General features: G+C 38.9%; 2 protein-coding genes across 3 annotated transcripts in view; both read right to left on the reverse strand.

Moving 5' to 3' along the window:
• The window catches only part of LOC117383272 (dolichyl-diphosphooligosaccharide--protein glycosyltransferase subunit STT3B-like), a 57152-nt gene extending 56475 nt beyond the window's left edge, over positions 1-677 (reverse strand). Inside the window, exon 1 of the mRNA XM_033980394.2 lies at positions 103-677. Coding sequence (XP_033836285.1) covers positions 103-404 — 302 coding nt within the window. The 5' untranslated portion in view covers positions 405-677. The remainder of the gene's footprint in view (positions 1-102) is intronic.
• Positions 678-10196: 9519 nt separating this feature from the next.
• LOC117383380 (low-density lipoprotein receptor class A domain-containing protein 4-like) overlaps positions 10197-23414 on the reverse strand; it is a 288281-nt gene continuing 275063 nt past the window's right edge. For both annotated transcript variants that reach the window (XM_033980548.2, XM_033980549.2), the window contains 2 exons: positions 20395-20445; positions 10197-16408 (listed from right to left, as the gene is read on the reverse strand). In XM_033980548.2, coding sequence (XP_033836439.1) covers positions 15836-16408; positions 20395-20445 — 624 coding nt within the window. In that variant the 3' untranslated portion in view covers positions 10197-15835. The remainder of the gene's footprint in view (positions 16409-20394; positions 20446-23414) is intronic.

Below are 23414 nucleotides of genomic sequence, written 5' to 3' on the forward strand. Positions count from 1 at the left end.
CTGCTAAGCACTCGTGTTGAAGACCAAACTTCCTTAGGGCGCAGAGAGTAGAAATTCGTGACAAGACCCGCTGCAGCTTTTACGCGTAAGAAAAACACTTACCATGGGTCAAACTCGTGTATGATGCTCTCAAAGCGGATGACAGCAAAGAGTCTGGAGCTGAACCCTGCCAACCAGGCCAGGAAGAGGATGGTAAATGACAGCAATGACTGCCACCCGGCCGGCTGCGACAGGCCGCCCGACAGCCCGCCTCCTCCCGACGGCCCACTGCTGCTGCTGCTACAACCGCTGCTCGCCCTCTCAGCCACGGCCGTGCTGCTCCGTCCATTGCCCGAGTACGAGGGCCCTCCAGAGTTCAGAGAAGACTTGTGTTTGTTTTCAGAAACCGGGTGATGCTCCGCCATATTCAATCCTGTCGTGGCACAAGCAAGCGCAGCTATCTGGTATCACACAGGAAAGAAAAGCTCTCCTCTCCTATCCCCAAACACAACGCAATCCCCTTCTCGCGCTCCAAAACGTCAGATGGGATTGCTAACTTTCAAACCGTACGTCCCATCGACCGCAAAATAAGACAAATATCCCCAAGAATCACATAGCAGCGCGATTTTGCAGCATTCAGCCTGGAAGTGACACATGCGACTCGAGCAGTTCCTTCTTCCTTCCTTGGAGCTGGATGAGGGGGCGGGACCAGGGTTCAATCAGGAAGTGCAGTCAGCCTCTCACAACGGGACAGGTACAGACAAGCCAGGGGGGAGCCAATAGGAGAGCAGTAAAAAGATTGACTGACAGCTAAAGCAACTAATCAGAGTAGACATTTGGTCGCGTCAGTAAAAAGCGAAAGACGAGTTTGATGGACGTCGGAGCGAGCGTATAGCGCGTTAACAACACAGGGGCTCCTAGGGTCACACCAGCCAATAGAATAAATGAATTTCACATCGCCTGTACCGTAGTTGCAAGGGTAGGACAAGTAGGTTGAAGCTTATTAAAGATCCTAGTAATGCCTACTTAAGATCTTTATCGGGATTAAAACTTTTTTCTTATTATTTTTTAGTGCACAGAGGGATTTGGAAAACATATTTGTCACTACAAACTATGAAACCAATTGAAGGATAGGACAGGTATCTTCCATTGGCACTTTATGATTAGACTACACACTAAAAAGTATTTATTTATTTATTTATCTCTTTCTCTCTCTTTCACTCTCTTCCTCGCTTTCGTTCTCTCACTTTCTCTCTCTCTTTCTCTCTCTTTTTCTCTTGCTCTCTTTCTTTCTCTTTCTTTCTTTCTTTCTTTCTCTCACTCTCTTTCTTTTTCTTTCTTTCTCTTTCTTTCTTGCTCTCCCTTTCTTTCTTTCTTTCTCTCTCTTTCATTCTCTCTTTCTTTCTTTCTTTCTCTCTCTTTCTTTCTATCAGTCTTTTTCACTCTTTCTTTCTCTCGATCTTTCTTTCTCTCTCTTTCTTTCTTTTTCTCCCTTTCTTTCTCTCTTTATTTTTCTTTCGTTCTCTCTCTCTCTTTCTTTCTTTTTCTCTCTCTCTCTTTATTTTTCTTTCTTTATCTCTCTTACTTTCCTTCTCTGTCGTTCTTTCTCTCGCTCACTTTCTTTTTTCTCTCTCTCTTTCTTTCTCTCTCTCTTTCATTCTTTCTTTCTTCCTTCTTTATTTGTCAGGGACCGTGTACAAATTCATTAATCTTACAAAAGAAAAGATGATTTGTACCATATTTAGCTGCTGTTACTTACCCTCCTCTGTCCCTGTGCAGGTGAACACACATTCACATTACAAACACACATTTTATTACAATTACATTATTATTATTAACACATTATTACATTAACACTGACAGTTCATCATTAACATTAACAGTAAAATACAATAAAATGTCCCTTGTCCCATACATTATGTTTCATACAGTCCATTCTGAAGAACTTGATCATTACACATGTTGCTACAGGCACTGCTCTTTACAGATAGGCTATTATTTGTCCCAAGATGCAGTTAAAAAAAAAAGTCAGTCTCTCTTTCACCTGAAGGCCCGAATATTTGTATTATCTAAGAATCTGACACTTGTCTGTTTTGAAAAGGAAAGGTAAGAAGGCCTGTTGTGCTTTACACTTGTGTGGCCATTGTAAAGCCCATTGTTAGTCCCACTGTGCATGAAGGGAGTTGGAGCCTCTAAATAATATATATAGGCTACAAGTGCAGTTATTTTGTCAGTTCTATAGCTGGATACTAACCAGATTTTTTATAATAAATTGATTATAATAATTTCAAATAATTGTAGTAGCTGCGCCAGTGTTATAGAAGGCTGTCAATGAGCTGGACCTACAACTCCCCACAGGAATAAATGTCAAATTAACATATGCAAACGCCATATCTGCAAAGACTTGTACAGCAAAAAAATCAAAGTTCTCGGGCGTAACACTGAACATCCTTATCCTGCATTACTGATTATTTCAAGGCTGTTCATCTTCATTGATCCGCAAAGCTCAATTTTGTTCCCAGCGTGGAACCTGAGACCATAAATACACACGTCTTTATCTGAGCGGAGAGAGGCGGAGATGGCTCAGTTATAATCTTACAGCATGAAACAAACCAAATGTCTACAGAGGAGGAGCTCCGTACAGCACATATCAGGGAAAGCCAAGGGGAGGTTTTTGATACAACAACAGTAACTTTGGAGGTTGAAGGCAAAAAGTAATGAGCTTCACCTTTCGCAGTGCACTCTCTGGAGAAACATCACCTCAAAGTTAATAAGGCCAACGTGGCTGCAAGGCACAGAGACAGACAGCATCCTGTAATACTGCTCACACTGCACCAAGGGACTATATGCATGTTATTGTCAGGGATCCTCTGTTTCTTTTATGTATCTCGGCCTCATCTCAACCCCTTTTGACACTCCATAAAAAACAACACCCATAGAGCTCATTGTGCTCATTTGTATGCATCTGTTTCATGCCCCTGTATCCAAATAAGCTCCTAAATTTCATTTTAGTAATGAGTCATGAGTTTCAAATTGAGAGTATTGAATACATTTGCGCTTGATGAATGCTCTCTGTTATGATTGATGGGAGTTTTTAAATCTTGTTACAAAGAAAATATAATATTAATAGATTCGATTTGCTTTAAGCCTATCAAAGTTTTCAGTCAATTGGATAACATTATGCAGTTAGTGGGTTTGTCAATCGAATCTGAGCTGGTATACACTTTATTTGTATATTTATATTAAACATCCCAGATTCACTTTTTGCTGTAATTTAAGGGCCTGTATTAAGTTATTTTCTGATCTATGTTATATTGTTGTTTCCTCATCACCAACATACCTAGAATTTAGCTTTAATTTATTGACATATGTTAAACACACAGACTCTACATATTTAGGCTGAGTTCTTCTCTCAAACGGAAAACACTCTCTTCCACTTTATGATGTCATGTGGTAATACAGGAAGTGCTCCACTGTATTTTTAAACTCCATACATTTTCACTAGGAACATTTGGATGATTTCAGTCCTGGAATTGCCAATATCTACAAAACAAAAGGAAAAAGCATTAGCATTATCATTATAACATGGCTAAAAGTCCACAAGAATCAATTTTGTGTCATATACAGTAGGACCTTTAGGGAGCCAAGTTGCACTTTATGTTACAAATGTTTTTAAGTGTATTAGTTTTGCAGGGTGTTCTTGTCTTTGGGTGGTATTTAATTATGTCACTCCCGTGTGAAGCACTTTGCACTAAATTCCACAAATTTCGACCTTTGCTTTGACCCACAGGGACTCTCAGTGGTAGTAAACTAGTTCTGCTTATTTGGCCCATCCTTTTATTTCTCTGGGGCAACTTGTCAGGAGCAGAGGACAATCTTCAATGCAGTTCCCACTGACCCCTCTGCAAACAGACTTGAGCCAGGTTTCCCTTGAAAATACCTTGGATTTGTCGATACATGAGACTACGGTGAATGTTTTAGGTTGATGGGGGAAAGGGGAAATTCAGAAACTTGCCTAAACACAGGAAGAACATGCAAACTCAATGCATGACCTCTCCACAGATCAGACCTGCCAGCCATAGATTAAAGCCATATACTGTGAAACACTGTAAGCAAAGAAATCACATCTTCATGGAGACAAGCAGAGAGCAGACCATCCACTGCAAAAAAGTTATATTGTGCACCTTTAAAAGACAGAAAGCCATTGTAATGTCTACAGGTTAATAAAGGCTTTTACAACATAAAATATACCACAGTTATTAGTGCAAGGTCAAGAAAATGTTATATATTTTTATGTTATCTTGACATCTTTATTTGGTTGTACAAATCCAAGCCAGGTCCTTTACAACCATTCAGTAAAAACACAGCTAAATAGATAGTGACCTTGGTGTAAAAAGTGAATAAATCACTGTAACCATGCTTTACTGAGAATAACTGCGGTAATAAATGAAGACGCAGACAGTGACCTTTTGGTTCTTATGCCTCAGACTCATTCATTGTTCACACCTCTGTGCAGTGTTCTAACTGCTGCAGAGAAAGTGTTTGTGGTGAACGGTTTTGGTTTCCTGATGACAGAGTAAAATGCGTAGTAACACCAACAGTTGGTGTTCTGTTTTCAGGTTATGGTATTTAAACATTAGTGATACATTTTGAGATGCAGGAAAATACATTAAAATAACATACAAAGGGTATAAAATATAGATTTTTTTTTATATATTTGATGAAAATAACAATTCAAAAAGTTACTCTAGAAAATGTGTGAAGTGATTACAACTCAAACCTGAAATTGTAAGCACAGCAGTAACAGCAGCCTTCAGCTGTACATGTATAGAAGGGTATTGTTCAGTATAAACAGTAGATTAATTATTAATCAAGGTTACTTCCTGTTTTGTGGCCCTTGTCCAAAGTTGCCAAGGTAGAATGAACAAATATATCAACCCAAAAGCTGACAAAAAGTGAATCTTTTCTTCAAAGAAGGTTTAACGTAGGGTCAACACGAGAAAATATTTTACACAGAGTAGTACTGAGTAGTTATATGGCTGATGACTAATTATATGAATCTATGCTGCCATCTACTGGAGAAACACAAAATCACTTAATGTTATAGTAAAGTCTAAGTCCTTGAACTGTGAACTGGTTTTGTTCAGAGTGTAGATAAAATAGATTTATTTAAATAATGGGGAACAGAAAGATAAACATGCATCAAATTGAATCGTGCATCGTCTCATAAAAGACATTACACAGGTAAAGAAGTCAGCGGATATGTGCTGCCATCTACTGGAGTACTTTAAAAAAAAAAAAAAAAAACGTCAAGGGACACATGATACATGATACTACTGACTCTGGAGTAGACCTATTTATTTCTTCTGACTTGTGTCAGTGCATCGTCAGCTGTTAAAAAGAGTAAGCTTTATATTATAGGTAAGTATAAGGTTATAAGACTACGCAACCTTTTGTTTGTTCAGAGAAGAAATTACTTGAGAAAGTAAGTACACCTATATAGCAATAAAATGCTATTACAAATATATGTCAAAAATGATTAATCTGTTTATTGTGAAATGGATAAACAAAACACAAAGATGCTGTTCGCGTCCAGGAGCGTTCTTCACGCAGTCTACTTATCTATAAATATGTAAATACTTCAGTACAATATGCAGATGAGGAGATCAACGCTGACCTCTGCTGTCCAAACTAATGAACAGATGTTTATGCAGTCTCCTGTACACCTGCGGGACTGTCCCACAGGGAGAGGGATGTCCTGTAACATCCTCTGAGAGCATCTGAAACAACAGAGCATGTCAAACACGTGCCAGGTGTCACTGAGGGGACAGGGATGGTCATGGGCAGGTCACTGACACTTTAGAGCAGGCATTTTCAAACGTGTTACTCTATCTGGACTAGTCTTAGTAAATGTTATATGCCACTGACAGATTTAAGGACACTGAGTTATTTAGAAAAAAACAAACAAAACAAAATCAATGAAGTTTTGCACAAAAAACAAAACAGTGTTCATTTTAAGAAGTTTTTTTTAAACAAGAAGACATTTGTAATTACTAAATCATAATGTAGAAATAAAATAAGGAATAAGAATTAAACATCAACCAAAACATGGGTTAAACTGGACTAAACATGTAACAATAACAGCAAAATACTTTTGATCCCCAAGGAACAGCCCTTGTGCCTCCTTCATCCTGTTCTGCTGGAGCTCTCCTCCAACGACTCTGCATCTGTCTCATCAAGGATGAACAGAGGACTAACATAGGATTTTATGGAGTGGAGGATGCAGGCCTCTTCAGTGAGGTGAAGACCATGGAGATAGTGGTGGGTTTGTGCTGACAGTGGTCAACTGTCCCCTGACTGGTGAAAAACACACAGAGAGAGGATTCTGACCTGTGTGTTCACCTCAACAATAAACTCAACTGGACTCACAACACAGACACACAGTAGGGCCACAGCAGGACCTTCTATGTGGCACTGGACAGCTCCAAAGCACTTTCCTCAAGGGGAGGTGGGTGACTGTTGGGTCCTGTTGTGGCAAGAAGGCAAAATTATAATTGTAGTTACATACACTTCTATATGTTGGTAGCATCTGTGGAGTGTAAATCTGCATAAGTGAGAGAGGTGTGCTGAAGTGTGTCTGCCCCTGTACAAAACACTCCACAGACAAACACTTCAGACCCACATTTATAAACACTCAAGAAAGAAAAAGATAGTTGCCCAAGCAGATGAAGAAAGCACTTTAACATGCCGTAAAATCAAAGACATCTTCTGCCTAGAGCTTATGAGCTCCAAAGTTGGGTAACTCTTAGGATTATTGACACAAATAACAGACTGTCCATCATATACATACATACATACAAGCATACATATATACACACACCCACACACACACACACACACACACACACACACACATATATATATATATATATATATACACACACACACAAAAACAAGCACACACACACCACACGACATTCATACAAGGCAAGGTGGGTGAAGTGTCTTGCCAAAGGACACAATAACAGCTTGTATTAGAGCCACTGCTGTTGTTGTCCAAAAGTATAAATAATGCATAATGCAAGGTCTTTAATAATGTAACGTCATCATCATGTTTGGCCCCAGTAAGTTTGGGTTTGTTTTTGGTGCTATGGGTTTGATTATATCAGCAAATGTCAAAAGTTATAAATGTCAGTGTGTGAGTCACTGCTCAAAGCCGGTTTAGGCAAAATCTTACATAATGGTTCATCAGTCACTGTTCCAAAAAAGTGGAGTTTCAGCTTTTTGCCAAAATGGGGTGAGGGATGAGGATGATGCATTAGGTTTCAAGTTGTTCAGTTTTAGCTTTATCATGTCTACAGAGCCTATATGGTTTACATTCAAGTTTAAATTTAACCCAGATTGTATTTTAATACACTGGTTTTCCTGCCATCTCGCTGTTGTTGTTAGCCAAAGCCTGCCTTCTTCTGCCTTTGTGTCTCTGTCATCTAGACATAGCTAGTATTTCTGCATAGTACGTACAAACCCCTAAAATATTAAACACCCTTGACTCATTTGTTGGTTAAAGCCACCTGTTTGAAGAATCTACCTGATTTAAGCAGCTGAAAGTGATATACAGAACCAGTCAGTCTCTCTAAACTACTTTTTAGTTTATTTTGGACTATTGCAGACAGATACAGTTGGCATGGAAACAGCAGGGTCCATTTTTAGATGTTCAAGTCAAAGTTTGGACCTCTGGGTTTCTCAGTCCAGACACCAGTGTTTCATCTGGTCCTGTGAGCTTGATGTGTAATTACTGCTCCCCACAGCTACAGAGTGTAGGCAAAGCATTTACTAAACTTTTACAACTCAAGTTAGAGGAAAATGTACATTAAAGTCAAATAACTTAATATATAGTCATACATTCTCAGGCACAATTAATCTGGTATTTTGAAGAATAAACCACAAAACACACACAAGCAAACAAAAACAACTAAATCATACGAGCAGGAGTGGTGCAAGAAACACAAATGTTCAGATCATTTGATATGAACTTTGATACATAAGGTTTTTGTCATTTGTAGACTTACTCACAGTGGGAAGAGAAACTAAAACTTTTCCTCAAGTAAAAATACTGTTACTTGAATAAAAAATATGACTCAAGTAGGAGTAAAAGCATGCTGCTAGAAAAGTATTTATTTTTTTAGTTACTTGAGTAAATGTAACTGAGTAAATGTAAGAGTACTATAGTGAGAGAACAATTTTTTGGCATATACACAGAATAGAAAAATTAGCTAGTAACGTTAATAATAATAATAATAATAATAATAATAATAATAATAATAATAATAATAAATACACAATAAAGACAAAATAAACATATAGAAATAATACAATGTAATAATAATAATAATAATAATAATAATAATAATAACAATCCTCATCATCATCATCATCATTTTTATTATTCTTTTTCATATAATATATTTTGAGCTATAGCTGATGAGTCAATAAAGTAAATAAACCTAATTGGGACAGTCCAGTGACAGGTGTACGCCAGTTTGATAACCACCAACCGTGATTTATGATGATTGTGAAGTCATTTTTTATTGTTTTATTTCTTCCAAATCATCTTCATTAAAAAAACAAACAAACAAACAAACAAACAAAAACTTACCTCCAGTTCTCCAAAGCAGTTCTTCCATTGCTTCTTTGTGATTCTTCCTCTTTACAGCATATCACAAAGGAGAGGAGGAAGGAGGAGAAGGAAGGGGGTTCAAGTTGCGGGCAGGGGGCGTGGTTTGAGTCCCTGTAAGCGAGGCTAAGTGCTTTGAACATTAGCTTTGTCTCCCCGTGTCTCTGGATGTTATGACAGGTTTCCAGATGGGCCCCGTCATCTATAAATAAACTGCTGTTCCCGTCGAAAAAACACCGACACTTATGTTTAATGCATCTCATTTCTTTGCAGCGGATCTGTTCCAAAGAGTCTCCCAACAAGGAACTTCAGAGAGGAAGACATGCGTGTAACCTGCATATGACCCTCGCTGAACAGGTGGATTTTGGTCTAAAAACTTGAAAGCTCAGACACAGAAAGTGCATTGATCTGATCATCTGAAGAGACGGGCGAGTCTTTCCTCTGAGTTGATGCTGTGTAGATGTGGCCACTTATTCTCCTTGCACTTGTTTAGATATAATAGTAAACGCTCATGGGGGTCCAAACAAATGCGGATAAATGCAGTTGCAATTTTGTACATTGTTATACGTGCACAAACCAATTTAATTTGTTTTTCCCAACAAGTCTATTACATTAATTCAGTGGGAAGTCTGTTCTCTCACCCAAATTCCAATGAGGCAACCAGCCAGTAGCAGTGGATGACCAGGACATCTATTCAGCTGCTGGCAAGGTTCGATTAACCCATAATAGTTTAGCATTTTAGGTCAAAGCAACATCAAAAGGATACCCATGAGGAGAACATGCAAAGACAAATTTATGATCGAGAAATCGTGCCCTCATATTCTTGTAACACATCTGTGCTAACCTCTGTTGACCTGCTGCCAGCTGTTTGCGTAACAATCTGGAGTACATACCGGTAGTTTGCATTAAATAATAGATTATACTGATACTCTGTTGTTTTCTAAAATACTAAACCATTGTTTCTTGGAGTACCAAAATGAAATAAGCATTAGCATATCCATTATGTCTCTGTATACCTAAAATATGCTGTACTAATGGACTGTGCTTTAGTTGCTGGTGGGGCCCTGTGCGTTAGAATATTATGCCTATGTTAGAAAGATACATAATTAACCTACTATTGATCAGAGCATTGATACAATATGTAATCTTTTGCACAAAATGACTGTACTAAATACATGTGTGTTCGATCGTTGGACCTTGGTTAAGTAGTCTGATTAAACACAATATAATGAGCACCATCTTCATTCCTCAGTGGAAATGTATGTTGCCTATATAATCGAAATCTTAAGGGTCTATTGAAGCCATAGACCATTCAAACTTATTTCCAACTCCAAAGCGTAGAAGGAGGCAAAATGCTCATTGTGTGATAGAGTGGTGTTATTTAGCCTGATTAGCGCTTTGCTGCAGCAGTTCTTCCTGATGTGTTTCTCTTATCGTCTGCATTGGAGCACTCTTGTAAAGGCCAATGTGCCACTGAGTCCAAATCACCCCCCGACTCCTCATTATCTACACACTGGGCACAAAACACAACACACCAAAGCAGTTATCACTTTTAAAGTTTTATTTGTTACGCTGCAGTTTGACTACAGCATAAGTACAAGCATAAAATCTTTGACTACAACAGCACTTAGAGCAACATTTTTTCATTTTTTTCTTCTTTTCTGTAAAAGTATTGCAATAACAGACCTTAGGCCTAAAACCTATTACATCACAATTGCTTAAATAAAAAGAGGCAAAAGATACACAACGATTTTTACCTCCGCGTTTTGGATAGCTACAGAGAACACGCTTGTATAGTCATGTAGATATCCAAGGTTTATACGCAGAGGGGGCAGAAGAGGGGGGTTGACGAGAGGAGTTGTAAATAAAGCAAAATAATGTTACAAAATCCATGATGGAAGCAGTCCTATGGTAACTGTCAAGACAAGAGAAATACCAGACTGTATAGACAAATTTGTATTATTCATTATTGACAAGAATAAAATCTGGAACAATAAAAACAGCTACTTGTCATCAGCGGTTGATTACGGAGTTTTAGAAAGAGGGAGCGCGCTGTAAAGAGAAAAAAGAAAAGAAAAAAACTCAAATTAAATCAGTCTGAGCCCAAGTTAGTTCTTCAAGCTAGTGCAGGAAAACCAAAATAATGTTAAGTAGACTCTCCGAAAGAAAAGTACACAACTTCCACTTATTTGGTGCTTTTGAAGAGAGAATGGCGCATTGCTATGTACATCGTCTATAGATAAGAATGAACATGCTCTGTGGATATTGTACAGTGGAGTTACTGGGTACATACTGTAAATAAATGACTGCAAGTTTTAAGTATCAAACATGATGTCCATAATCATATACAGCGCCACAAATAACATCTGAATGTATAGAAAATAAATGAAAAAAAAATTGCAACAGCGTTACTCATCCTCACTTGGTGCAACGGTCTACTGAAAAAATATGTATTTAAAAAAAGAGAAAAAAATATAAGGAATGACCAGATTTTTGATTAGGTTTTTAGAGATGAAATGCTTTGAAATCCAGAATCAGGCTGTGCTAAACATGCTAGACAAGCTTTGGCAGATTAACCAAACTACGACTGGTAGAAGTACTAAGCGTCCTATCCAGGAAGTGCTCTGGAGGGCTGCGGTCATGTGCTCACACGGCCATTTTTCAGACATGAAGTTGTGGCATAAGGACCATAGACAGTAGAATGTAACAGACTAAGGCATCTATAAGTCACTATCAATTTGGCAAAGTCAGCTTATGAGCCATATTTGCAGCTATAGAATACAACTCTAGTAAAGCTAATGGCTATAATGCAATTTCATAATGCATTAATGGAGCTTATCGTAAGACTAACTTGAAAAAGCTAGAAGAAATTGGCAGGTTGTCAATTGAATTAGTAGCAATGACTACAAGGCTGACCTTCATTGTTGCCAAGATGAAAAGTCTTTTTATAATACGCCTAAAACACAATAAGTCAGCTTTACCTTCACTGATTCCTCAGTCTGTTATTTTCTACAGTCTATGACAAAGGCCAATGCAATGTGATACGTGACATTTTTACATCAGCATGACTACACACCTGTTAGTGGACTCAAATCAGAAAGTCCAAAAGACAAGTGAATTCTTTCTCACCAACGTCTTTAAGCCACAGGTTCTCATCTTCTCATAACAGACTCATATTCATAGCAAAATATTATAAGTAGTAATTTGTGTTGCAACCATATTCTAAGCATCCTTTGCAAACCATGTTTTCTCATAAAAAAGACAAAGCACATTTTTAACTGTAGGCATTTTTACAAATTTGATGCTGCCTTTCTTAAAATTCTTATATTGTCTATACATTATATTACAATATTCACAACTTTTGTGGTGTCTACCCATTGGGTAGGATATGTGCATAATATATTCAAGTTATATACAGCACCTTACAAACAAACATAAAGAGAGACAGACTACTGAAAAAAGCACCGTTGGAAGTGAGGCACAACGAAGGTGGGAGCTTTGAGTGCAAGTGGGTTCCTATGTCTGCTCCACACATGGACAAAATGTTGGTCGGGAGGGCATCAGGGGCAACTAGGGCATAGAAAAGAATATAACGCAGTACAAGCTAATATAATCAAAATGTAAGTTAGATTCAAATAGCATCTTTAAGAGCAGGTTAAGAAAAGTGTGACGCTACTGAACTTTTGTTAGCACTGTGTGGAACAGATGCAAGTGCTAGCCTCTGCAGCAATCCCAAGCAACAATTTGGCCCAGTGTGGTCTGCTCAAACATGAACATTAGGCACCTTATTTACTCACATAATAGTAACATGCAAACCTCCTTGTAGAAAACATAAAATTCATCTTTATATCCTCCATTTACAAGCTATGACTGCACAGACAGGACAAGCCAAGGGAACTGACGGAAAGAGAGAGAGGGAGGAAAGGTATAGCAGGACTGGATGCTGTGGTCGAAACTTATTGAGACTTGTAGAAGAATGTCAAATGTTGCAAAGCGTATGGTTGAATTTTAGTCTCAGTACATTGGAGCGTTTGACCGTAGCCAGTTTGGGATTATCTAGAAAGTTTACGCAAATTGGGAGTAAGATGATGGTTGTGGAGGGAAGAGAAAAGGAAGCATGAGAGCTTTAGCAGTAGCAACAATAGTAGCGATAGCAGCAACAGCATTAGCAGCGATGTATTAACAAATAGAGCAGTACGGGCTAGGGATGAGGCATACATTCAAATGCACTGATGATCCCCATGCGAGCAGAAAAGTACAAATGGGTTCTCGTATTAAAAAGCAAGGGTTGGAAATTATTTTGACTAACACCAGCAAAAGTAAAATAAAGGATCTAATTTTATGTAAAAAAATAAATTAATAAAAAAAAATAAACCATGACCCAGTATATTATATCCACCATCTGCATGAAATAAGTTTTAATCTTGAATTTTTCATTAATAAATTCTCACTTCTCACAGTCTCAAAATCTGCAGGATATGCAAAAAGTAAGAATTTCGGGTACTCATTAGTCAAAAAAAGCAGTAGCTAAAACTGCACTAAGCATTCATGGAGATCAAGGTTATCGAAAGTAACAAAACCAAGATACTAATCAATACCAAATGTAGTATCAAAACTACTGATCGAAAGTACTGATTATATTAAAGAAATTGTGTAAAAATATCTGTTTTCTATCATTGTGGTTTAAAAATTGGTATGAATCAAGCGTCTTTCATTGCATTGAAAATATTCTATTGTGAAAATTTTAATGGAGAAGTAATTTTCCATCATAGGATCTTACAGAGCAATATTAAGATTATATATAGAAGAGGTTAGAGGGGTGTACCTGAAACCATCTATGGGCATATCGTAAACGTAGATTATGCTATTGTTGGAAAATCAGAAAAGGAAGATATAACTAGCACTGGGTCTTGGCATTGTATATTAAGGATAAGAACAATCCCTTGTGATGATTTATGACATGATGGCATGGTATAGGCTTTTGTCTTAACAGCAAGGCCAAATACGCATTGCAGTCTCCCCAATGCATCTGTGTGGCTTTGTATACACAGGTCCATTGTAAAAAGACGATTTAAGTGTTAACATATAAACCTCATTGAGTCTTCACAAAAGCTAATAATAACGCACATACAAAAAACACACTCAGACGGTACTCCAGTAGTCTAGCAGAGAGTTAAGTGCCTTTCTGTGTCGCTAAAAGGGATATACCCACCAATACATAGACAAAGAAACTGCACTTGCACACTGCCAAATCAGGTCTCCAGTCTCTATACTCTTAAAGGGCTTAGCGGACTCACATATGCACACTTTGACTGGGCACTGCTAAGAGGCAAGAGCGAGAGGGAAGTGCAAAGATGGCCGACAAGATGAAGAGACAGAGCAGCGGAGAAGGCAACAATGAGCAGAGAAGGCTTGTTTTTTTCAAAAAATTCTTACAAAAAAAGGACCCTCCCATAGCCCTTGACTTCGACCACAAGACGTTTTTTATTAAACCTGATTGCTGCGCTGGCGAATGCAGACAGGAATCTGAACTTTTTAGTTGTTTTTGTTGTGGCTTTAGAGACGTGAAGCTTCTAGTTTTGATTTGTGTTTTTTTCCACGGTGTTTCGCAAGGGGTGCAGTGTTGGCAAAATGCACTGTGCAGATGAGGGATGCAGGGATTTTAAGGAGCTAGGAAATAGAAACTCCCTTTAACTGGTGACTGGACAAACCCGAGATACACTGAAGTATTTAAAGTGGATTAAAACTAGTTAGTAAGATCATATCAACTAGTTATTAGCAAATAATTATTCAACTCTAAACAACAACGCCAAAATGCAACAAAGTATAGCAGTTGGAAACCCTTTTGTCAACCATTTTCCTGTTGAATGTTTGGCAGGTCTGCATCTAGACATAATTTTAACCCAGCATATAGCGTAGGCACATATTTTATATGGCGTTATAGTAAGATGACTTCAGACCATACTGCAATTTGTATATTTTTAGAGTGTAAGACAAAAAGAAAGAAGAAAATGCATGGTCTGCCCAGTCGCCATGTTGGAGGCAGGTCTCCAGTGAAGTGTACACAGGTGAAGGGATATTCTCTTACTAAGTCTTACTGTGCCTGTGAAGTAAGCAGACAGGGATCATAGGCTGGGTACAAGTTTTGTTGCGGTTTCAAAAGAGGAAGGACATAAGCTTATAATACTTTTGTTTGTTTTTTTGTTGTTTTTGCTCCCAACTGTTTAAATAAAGTTTGGAGCCAGAGTTCAGTCAGTCCATTCATTCATGAAAAAGGACCAAAAAGAAAGAAGAAAAAACTACAAAGACATTTTCATCACAGAGCAACGTTTCCCTCTTCTCTTTTACAACAAAAAGATAGTGCAACTTTAAGATAACGTTTTCTTGTTTGTGTTGAATGTTGAAGTTCCCCCATTTATTTTGCTTCCTCATGAACCTTGGCACTAAGATTTGGGTTTGGAGTCAGTTGTTTTAGTTGTGATCTCTAGAAGAAGTAGTCCTTGATTCTTGCTTTGTGCACAGATCCCGGTCCAAAATGAAAAGAAAACAAAATGACAATAAAGTGACCTCCTCAGTTCTGGTGACAGGAGGATGTTAAGAGGAAAGCATTTCATTCTGTGCTGCAGTTTGTGGTGTGAGGAAAAAGCCTCTCCACGCAGTGCATACGTCCAGCCCAGCGCTTTGGACTCCAACACAGGAAACACAAGTCTACGCTTGCTTCCTTGCTGTCCTTTGTTAACTTGTAGCTAATATTTATTTGTGCATGGGAGTGTGGACAGAGGACATGAGAGACAGGTGCTGTGTGCCAAAAAACACCCCCACTCACCATACAATGAACAGTACATTTGAAAGAAGTTATTATAGCCGTTTAATGTCAGGGCCGACAGCTGTGGAATGCTTAATGCAAATATTTAAGCTCAACAATGCAACATGTGGCATTATGAGATTGTTAGCCAAAAACACTAAAAGCCACAATTTACATTTGTTTGAAACAGATGCAAATGTGCGTGTTTTGCAGTTAATTGTCTGTAATATTGAAGCTATTAAAACACAGCACAATAGCGCTGGAACTGTAAATTCATTTGCCTGTGAGTACTGCTGTATGAGAGCAGAGGTGACGTTGGCCACAGCAGAGACAGAACAGAGAACAGAGGACAGAGTTCAGTCCAGGCCTCAGGCTCCTCACACCAGGTCTTCCGGTCGGCCGTCCTTGGCCTTGGCAGGTACTATTGTGCTTTCTGATTGGCTCTGCTGCTGGATCGTCCTGCTGCCCGGCCCCCCCACCCTCTGGTTATTGCTGTGCTGGTGAAGAAAGAACGCAGCTCCGGGGTAGTGCCCCATCACCTCGCTGTAGGCCGGTGGTGGGCCCTCCATTCGCCCATGGGTGCTGGAGTTGGCCGCGCTGATGCCCGAGTTACTGCTAGGTGGTCTGGGTCCACCTGCCCCACCGACCCCCCCACCCAAAACCCCGCCCCCTCCCATGTCAATCAAGTCACTGTCGTAGATGGTTCGGTTGGGTGGCGCCCGCACCGATTCGCGGTTCAGCTCCATCTGCTGCTCAGGGTCTCGCAGCTGTAAGGTGCATGGGCCCTGGTATGGCGGGGGCTCCTCTCCGTCTGACAGGGAGATGGTTGGGGGCAGGTCGATCTGGTGCTGCAAGTAAGGGTACGTGGGCTGGAAGCGGCTGAAGCGATCACGCTGCATGAACGAGGGTGCTGTGAAGCGGTCCCGATGAGCCTGAGGGGCGTACAGCACCTGGTGAACACAGAGGGGAAGAAGTCAGAAAAAGGAAATATAATATCTGTTTGTAAACTTGTATTGATGTTAGTATTTACTCCATGTTGGATGAGGGGGTCTTGATACTGTCTCTAGCTGCCATGTGTATTGTTGTACTAAACTATGAAGTGAATTTAACACTATGACATTTTGAAGCAGGCAACATTATAATTGATCACATCCAAGGGCCAAGAGAGAGAGACCTGTGAATTGGTCCATCCTCCACCATATCTCTTCATCCTGTATCTTTTGTGGCACGTCTTCTCTACAATTAGCTCTTCAGACTGTGACAGCATGATCCATTTCGCACATTTTGGTCCCTTTCGACACATTTTGTTCAGTGGCAGCAAGTCGTTATCGCAAGGAACCCATTTCAATTAGTGCAATGTGGCTCTAATGGCCTGCCCCCACTGATGAACAGCCAGACGAGATGGAGAATGCGAGAGAGAAAGGGAGAAGCAATAGAAGTAGAGAATGGACAAAGTGCAGTGGCACATGGGGTAACAATTAACTGAAAAACTTTGTTACTTTAAAACAAATACTATATTACTTCTACTGCTGCTGCTAATACTACAGCTGATTCAATGACCACTACCAAATGCTGATGAAGTAGAAGTTAGGAAGGCAAAAAAAAGGAAGAAAAAAGTGTTCAAATGAGACAGGTGGATGGATAGATGTGAAGGAGGGAGGAGGAGTGGAGGTGTGTGGCTGCACAGCGCACTGGAGCAGGGCAGCTCTCAGACGGCTGTCTAGACAGTGTCAGGGGAGGCGCAGCTGATTAATGACGCACCAAACCCCCCACACCCCCTCCTCGCCCCCTCCTCTGCCACACACACAGGCAGGTTTCCATGTCTTTATAGGGACGCGAGGACCATAATGAATTCAGCTGCGATTTGATCTCCGGCTCCGTGACAGGTCTGGAGCATTTCAATATCATTTACAGCAGTGGGGACTAAAGGCTGGACTCACAGTCACAGGTTAGATTTTGCAAAGAGAGTTCTCAATTACTTTAAAATGTGGCAAAATTTGTATCACGGTATGGAAGAGAAAATGTGTTATTAACAATATACTACTAAGTCTCCTTTTATAATATTAGTATATAGTTGTTTTGGGCTGTTTCAGTTATAACTGTAAGTTCTTCTTCCACTCCTTACATTTTATCTCTTTTATTGTTAGAGGTTTTAGCCTCTGCAGAGCCTCTGAAGTCACACTAGGTTTTATAGGTAGCAATTAGCCAGAATCTCCATCTGCATCCCCCTGCAACTAAGAAGTAGTGCACGCACAATTATATCCCCATATTATAAAATGTATATAATCTCCATAAATACCAGGATATATCACCAGCCCAAATGTCAGTTTCAATAAATAAGATAAATTTGTGATGTTTAAATGGGTGATAAAAGCATTTCCAAACCAATGAACTCTATGCAAAGATAATATGAGAAGCTGATTAGTTGGACTAAGCACTATCTTACATACTGCATACAGACCATGAATGCCACTGAACTGGTTTAAAAATTAAGAAGATTTTACAACTGTATTTCAAAACCATATGTCTGGCAAAAAGATCATTAGGTAGATCTAACAGAGACTTCAAATTCCATAATTAGAGAATGAGAGAGTGAGGGAGCGAGATAGAAAAGTCAAGTAAAAACTCTTTTGCTCTATGTCCCCCAAACTCTCCTCTTCAGTCGCCAACTCTCCAAATCTGGCCTCTCCCCATGGGCTTGTCTCCTTGTGCGCTCTCCTTCCCCCTGCAGGTCTCTGGGGGAAGCTGCAGTGTTGACACTGCTTTTACCCCTCTCTCTTCTCCACCTCTCATCTTCCCTCCCCTCTACCTGTCTCGCACTTGGCCTCTTTTAGTTCTGTTTACATATAAGAAGACATCCAGAACCTGCGCTGTCTGTGAGGCTGCCAGGGCTCGCTGTCTGAAAGCAGATTTGGTGCATCTGCGTAGGCAAAAGGGCAGCAAAACAAACCACATTAATTGGCTTGGATAAAGGTTCACACAAAGTGCTCCCTGCCAAACTTTTTACCTTAACAGACTATTGTGTTTTGTCATGTTTTCCTGAGTGCCCCTTCTAGTTTTCCCAAAGAGCATACTTCTTCATAAGATTCGCCATCTGCTCTATCTGCCATTATCCAAATCTAGCCTTTTTTCTGTCATTTTTGGTCACTGGGGTACATCTATGGCACTCTAGGGAACATAGCCAGATTGTTGTTTTACTATATAGTGCCAGCCAATCACCCAACACTACATAGTTTAATTGTTGTCATTATTGGCTGAATGTGAGGGTGCACATTTGCAGTCTTAGGGGGGTTGCCAGATTTGCCAGACTTCTCTTATCTTACATGGCTTTAATGTTTACAAGCTTAGAAATACAAAATGTTATGATGTTTTGCCTGGTTGCCTTTGAATATAGATTTTTTTTTAAACAAACTGACAGTTTAGCTAACATTTGTGCATTTTACACACTCAAAGGCACATTGGCATAACATTTTAATACTTCCATCCGGGCCAAGAGCAAAGACAATGCTCTTCCTTTAAATGTTATTATTTTACCTGCCTAATAGGAGGGTGCAAACACTTTCAAATGAGGTTCCAATGCAACCTTTTGTACCTCTGTAGATCCAGGTCTGGTGCCATCCAGACATACCCAGCCCTGCCTACATGATTCAACATCTGATATTTAACAACGTAACAAGCTTTTTTCCAGTATTTCTTGGCTGCATTGGTTACTGCCCATTTGCCATCTTTGGAGAGTTGCCATATTTGCGATTCGGTGCCAGCCAGCCATACCCATTCCATCTTCCATGGCTCAATTTCTGTCAAGATCAAATATTTAGAAGCTTATGAATACAAATGTTATGATCTTTGAGCATTGGACTGCGCAATGGAAACCACATAGCAATTACTAAAGATAATGCACCAGGCACTAAGCTGCAAACAAAGCACACAAAGAACCATTTTACTCCCTACATTTGTACATTTCTTCTCCTCTCCACTGCATTTCAAATAGGCAACATTAGCCAGTAAAACTTATTGATGAGTAGTTGCCACATACCGTCATTTTTAAGGGTTGTCTTGTTGCAGCACATTGAGCAAAAGACCTCCTCCTGTCTGTGTTATGGTGTTCCGAGTTCATTTAGTTTATGGCACCAAACAGGAAGCAGGAAACTCTCTTAAAATACAAATGGCCCGGGGCGAAATGTGTAATAACGAGTGGAGAGATGGAGGAAAACATCTCCAGCGGGTTGAAAAAATATCACACTTATGAGACTTGTTTCGGGGAGGAAGCAGTAAATTAAAGTAGTCTCTCTCCTGGAGCTAAAACACACGTTGGGTAATAGCGAATTTCATACTCTGTGAAGTTTTATTTTTTAAGTGCAATGATATATATAATCTTTTTTAGCTCTTTTTCTGTGATTTTTTTTCATTACCTTACATTACATTTTAAAATTTTATCTTAAAACGTTAATGGCAGGTAAAGTTGTTAGAGTTTTAAGCATTTAATAAACTTATAATCATGATTTTAGTCTTGAAGAAGCCATTTCACACAATTTAAGTTGGGATGACAATGATGCCGTGTTATGTACATATCACAGGAAAAAATTAGATGAAATTTTTAAGGCAAATAAAAAGTCTGTTTCACTAAGTTAACTAGTAAAACTTCATTCACGTCTTTCTTTTTGATGGTTTGCAGGAATAAATTTAAATAAAAAATAAATAAATATGAGTCATTTTTAACTTCCTGTATTATGCTTTACTTAATATTTGAATTTTTGATAAATTTTGTTTTCAAAATTATACCTCTAGCAACATTTTATCCATTGAGTAGTTTTCTGGCAAGTCTAACTCATTGGTAAGCAAGTCACAATATGTTATTAATTATTTCATAATTTCCAACTGAGTTACACCCCTGTTCAGATCTGCCCGATAGTCTCCATATCAGCGTGGGTCTTACCTCTGAAGCTCCTTGTCGAGAGCCGCTGTCAGAAGGCCACAGACACCCATCCTGTGAACAAAATACACATGAATTCAAATATACACACTTATATCACTGTTACCTGACCAAAGCATGTAAAGATAAGTCCATGTTTGATCTGTAATCGCTAGCCATGTTAACAAATACGATAAGCTGCTGTTTTTGACGCAGACCAAGTGATCAGTAAACTTCGATGGTTAAGTGTATATCTACTGCCTAAATTAATGTGGAAACCCGTTGCTGCTAATAGCAGTGTGGATCTCCTGGCTTTGATGTCTGCAAGTCTGGGATGCCGTTTTGATGTGCGAGACCAAAAAGCGTCTGATAAAAAAAAAAAAAAAAAAAAAATCAAAATAACTTTCTTCCTTTGCAGAATAAAAAGGGAAAAGGAGGGGGCTGAAAAATAACAACTTAATGAGCAGACAAAAGATAAAAAAACAAGCCCGGATGCAAAATGAAATTGTGCCGTGTTTTTGGTGTCGAAAGGAGACACAACAAAGAAAAAACTGACATCAAAATAATTGCCCGCTTCCTTTTGTCTACATTTGACTTTGGGAACTTTCATAAGACGCCACAGTCAACAACATTTAGCTGCGAAATATAGCACAAAGGAACATGAAACAGAGGAACAAAACACTGCAGTGGCGTCTTTGTATGGATCTGTTAGGAGCAAAAGGGCAGCGGCTGTTGTTTTACCGCACAGTTGCTTTGTAGCTTTCTGACTCTACATAAGCAACATACATTTTGTGATTTATTTATTTATTTAGGCTTTGTGTGGCCACTTTACCCTCCAATCAAAGCTGGAATTATGCAAAGAGCCGCAGCACAGATGAAAAGGAGGTGACACAGAGGTTAGCGGCTGCATAATTTGAGCTAGAGCTAGTATCTTCCAGAAATGAACACCCCAACAACTTGTTCCAAGCTTCTTTTTTTTTTTATAACAATACATTTTTCTTGTAGTTTTAGAATATTATAGTTTTTTTGTTTTTTTACATAGTCTTACATAGTAAGAAAACATTTTATTGATGTCAGCTTGTCTTGATGATGTTTTCAAGACCCCTTTCAGTTGTATAAGTTACCTTGGTAATAATGAATTTCACTTAGTTTTTTTTTTTTTTACAAAATAACAATTTCTTAACATTATACATTATGTTAACTAACTACCATATATGTGCATAGGTCGGGTTTTGTGGCTTATTTAGTTAAAATTGTTCCCCAGAATGTGTAGATGCCAGGACAGTTTTTACCACAGCACTATACACTGTCAGTTCTATTAAGAAGTTAAGGATGGCATACCATCAGATCTTAAAGGCACTGTACCTTATTTTTACTGCCTTAAAATGTGAAAAACAGAACTAAACAGAACATTTTAACCGATATGCAGTAGTTCAAAGTTTTTCCTCACTTATCTTAGCATTCAGAGCATTCTAATTACTCACAGCAATGAGTTTATAAGCGCTTTTCACAACTTTCAGAGACCACAGTGGAGTTTTGCCATCACGGTAATGCTAACAACTATCATGGACAATAAAATGCTGCTTATACAATACATTTGTAATGGGGCAAGATCAACAATGATACATGGGAAGAAATCAGGTGGATGGCTTTAAAATTGTACAGAAAGTGTGTTTTATTTATACACTTGTAAACCTTTGTACGTAAATGCACAGTGCACATTTTATCACATTTTGACACGTCTGTCTAGACTGTGTTCGTGAATTAAACATCAAGGGGCTGCATCTGCTATTGAAGAAAACATAAAATACTGCTGCCTCTCCAAATCTGGGACATGAGGGGCGAGATAAAGGTTTTCATTCAGCCCAGCGGCAATGGGACGAGCAGAAGAGGTGCTATGTTTGTCCTGCCTCAGAAATAAAGAGAGATCACAATGGCTGCTCTGGGACAGACCGTACGAACAGATGATGAAGGGACACGCAGTTTTCATTTGATGCAGGAAGTAAGACGCTGCCAGGTTCTAAATACTCCGAATGTGAGGACAATAAGAGTGTTTGTGTGTCTACCACGAAGACAGGAGTTAAGGCAAGTTTTCATCAGAAATATAGTTGGGACTGGTGAAGTACAGAATGTCCAATACAAGGCTTTTATACGAGATGAAATGTGTTTGTCAGTGGTTGTTTAAAGCCTTTTTTTAGGCTTGACACATGTTTTTCTGGACAAGTGGTTGTGAACTAGGGCTGCACAATTTTGGAAATAAATCTAGTAGATTTTTCTGAAAAGTATTGGAAGTTTAATTGAATATGTGATATATGTTTAAAAAGTAGGATGAGTAGTAGTGTGCTCATTGTAAACAATTCCAGGAGCAAATCAATTCAATTCAACAATATATTGTGCAGCCACAACGCAAACTGAACATGGTTTCTCAACAATAATTTCTAATTGTACAAATATTTTAAGTTAAATTAAGCATTTTTGTCACAGCCCACCTAACAACCCCTAAAGGCACCAGTTAAATAAAGGGCGATGTAAATTAAAAAGCTAAACATAAGTCTTACAATGTGGGTTACAGAGAATAAAAAGAAATAAGACTGACGCACTTTGTTATGCTAACTATAAGTGGGTCAGATTATATGGAATTACAGTAGTTACATCACATTTACACTTGCATGCATTCATATGCTTGTGTACACAGAAAATGGAAGGGGGTGTCTTGCCCAAGGACACAACGGTAAAATGTACTGTTGAGCGAACTGCCAGTTATATTTGCTGCAACTGCTAGAAAAACTGATTTGATTGATCAGATGTTTTCAGCAGCTTGTGTTAATAGTATTTAGAAGCTGGTGGCTGGTGTTAATCTCTGTAATGCCTGCGTGATGCCCTCACACATCGTTCAATGTTGCTTGTGTTTGGTGTTGTTGAAATCATATACAAATCAATATTAAAACAAGTATCAAACCTACTAATCTGAGCAACTACTTATACTAAAACAATCCCATACATAAGGGAAAATAGGACTTTTCTTGAATACTTGATGAGTTAGC

The sequence above is a fragment of the Periophthalmus magnuspinnatus genome, chromosome 16 (assembly GCF_009829125.3).
Source record: "Periophthalmus magnuspinnatus isolate fPerMag1 chromosome 16, fPerMag1.2.pri, whole genome shotgun sequence".
Taxonomy (NCBI): domain Eukaryota; kingdom Metazoa; phylum Chordata; class Actinopteri; order Gobiiformes; family Gobiidae; genus Periophthalmus; species Periophthalmus magnuspinnatus.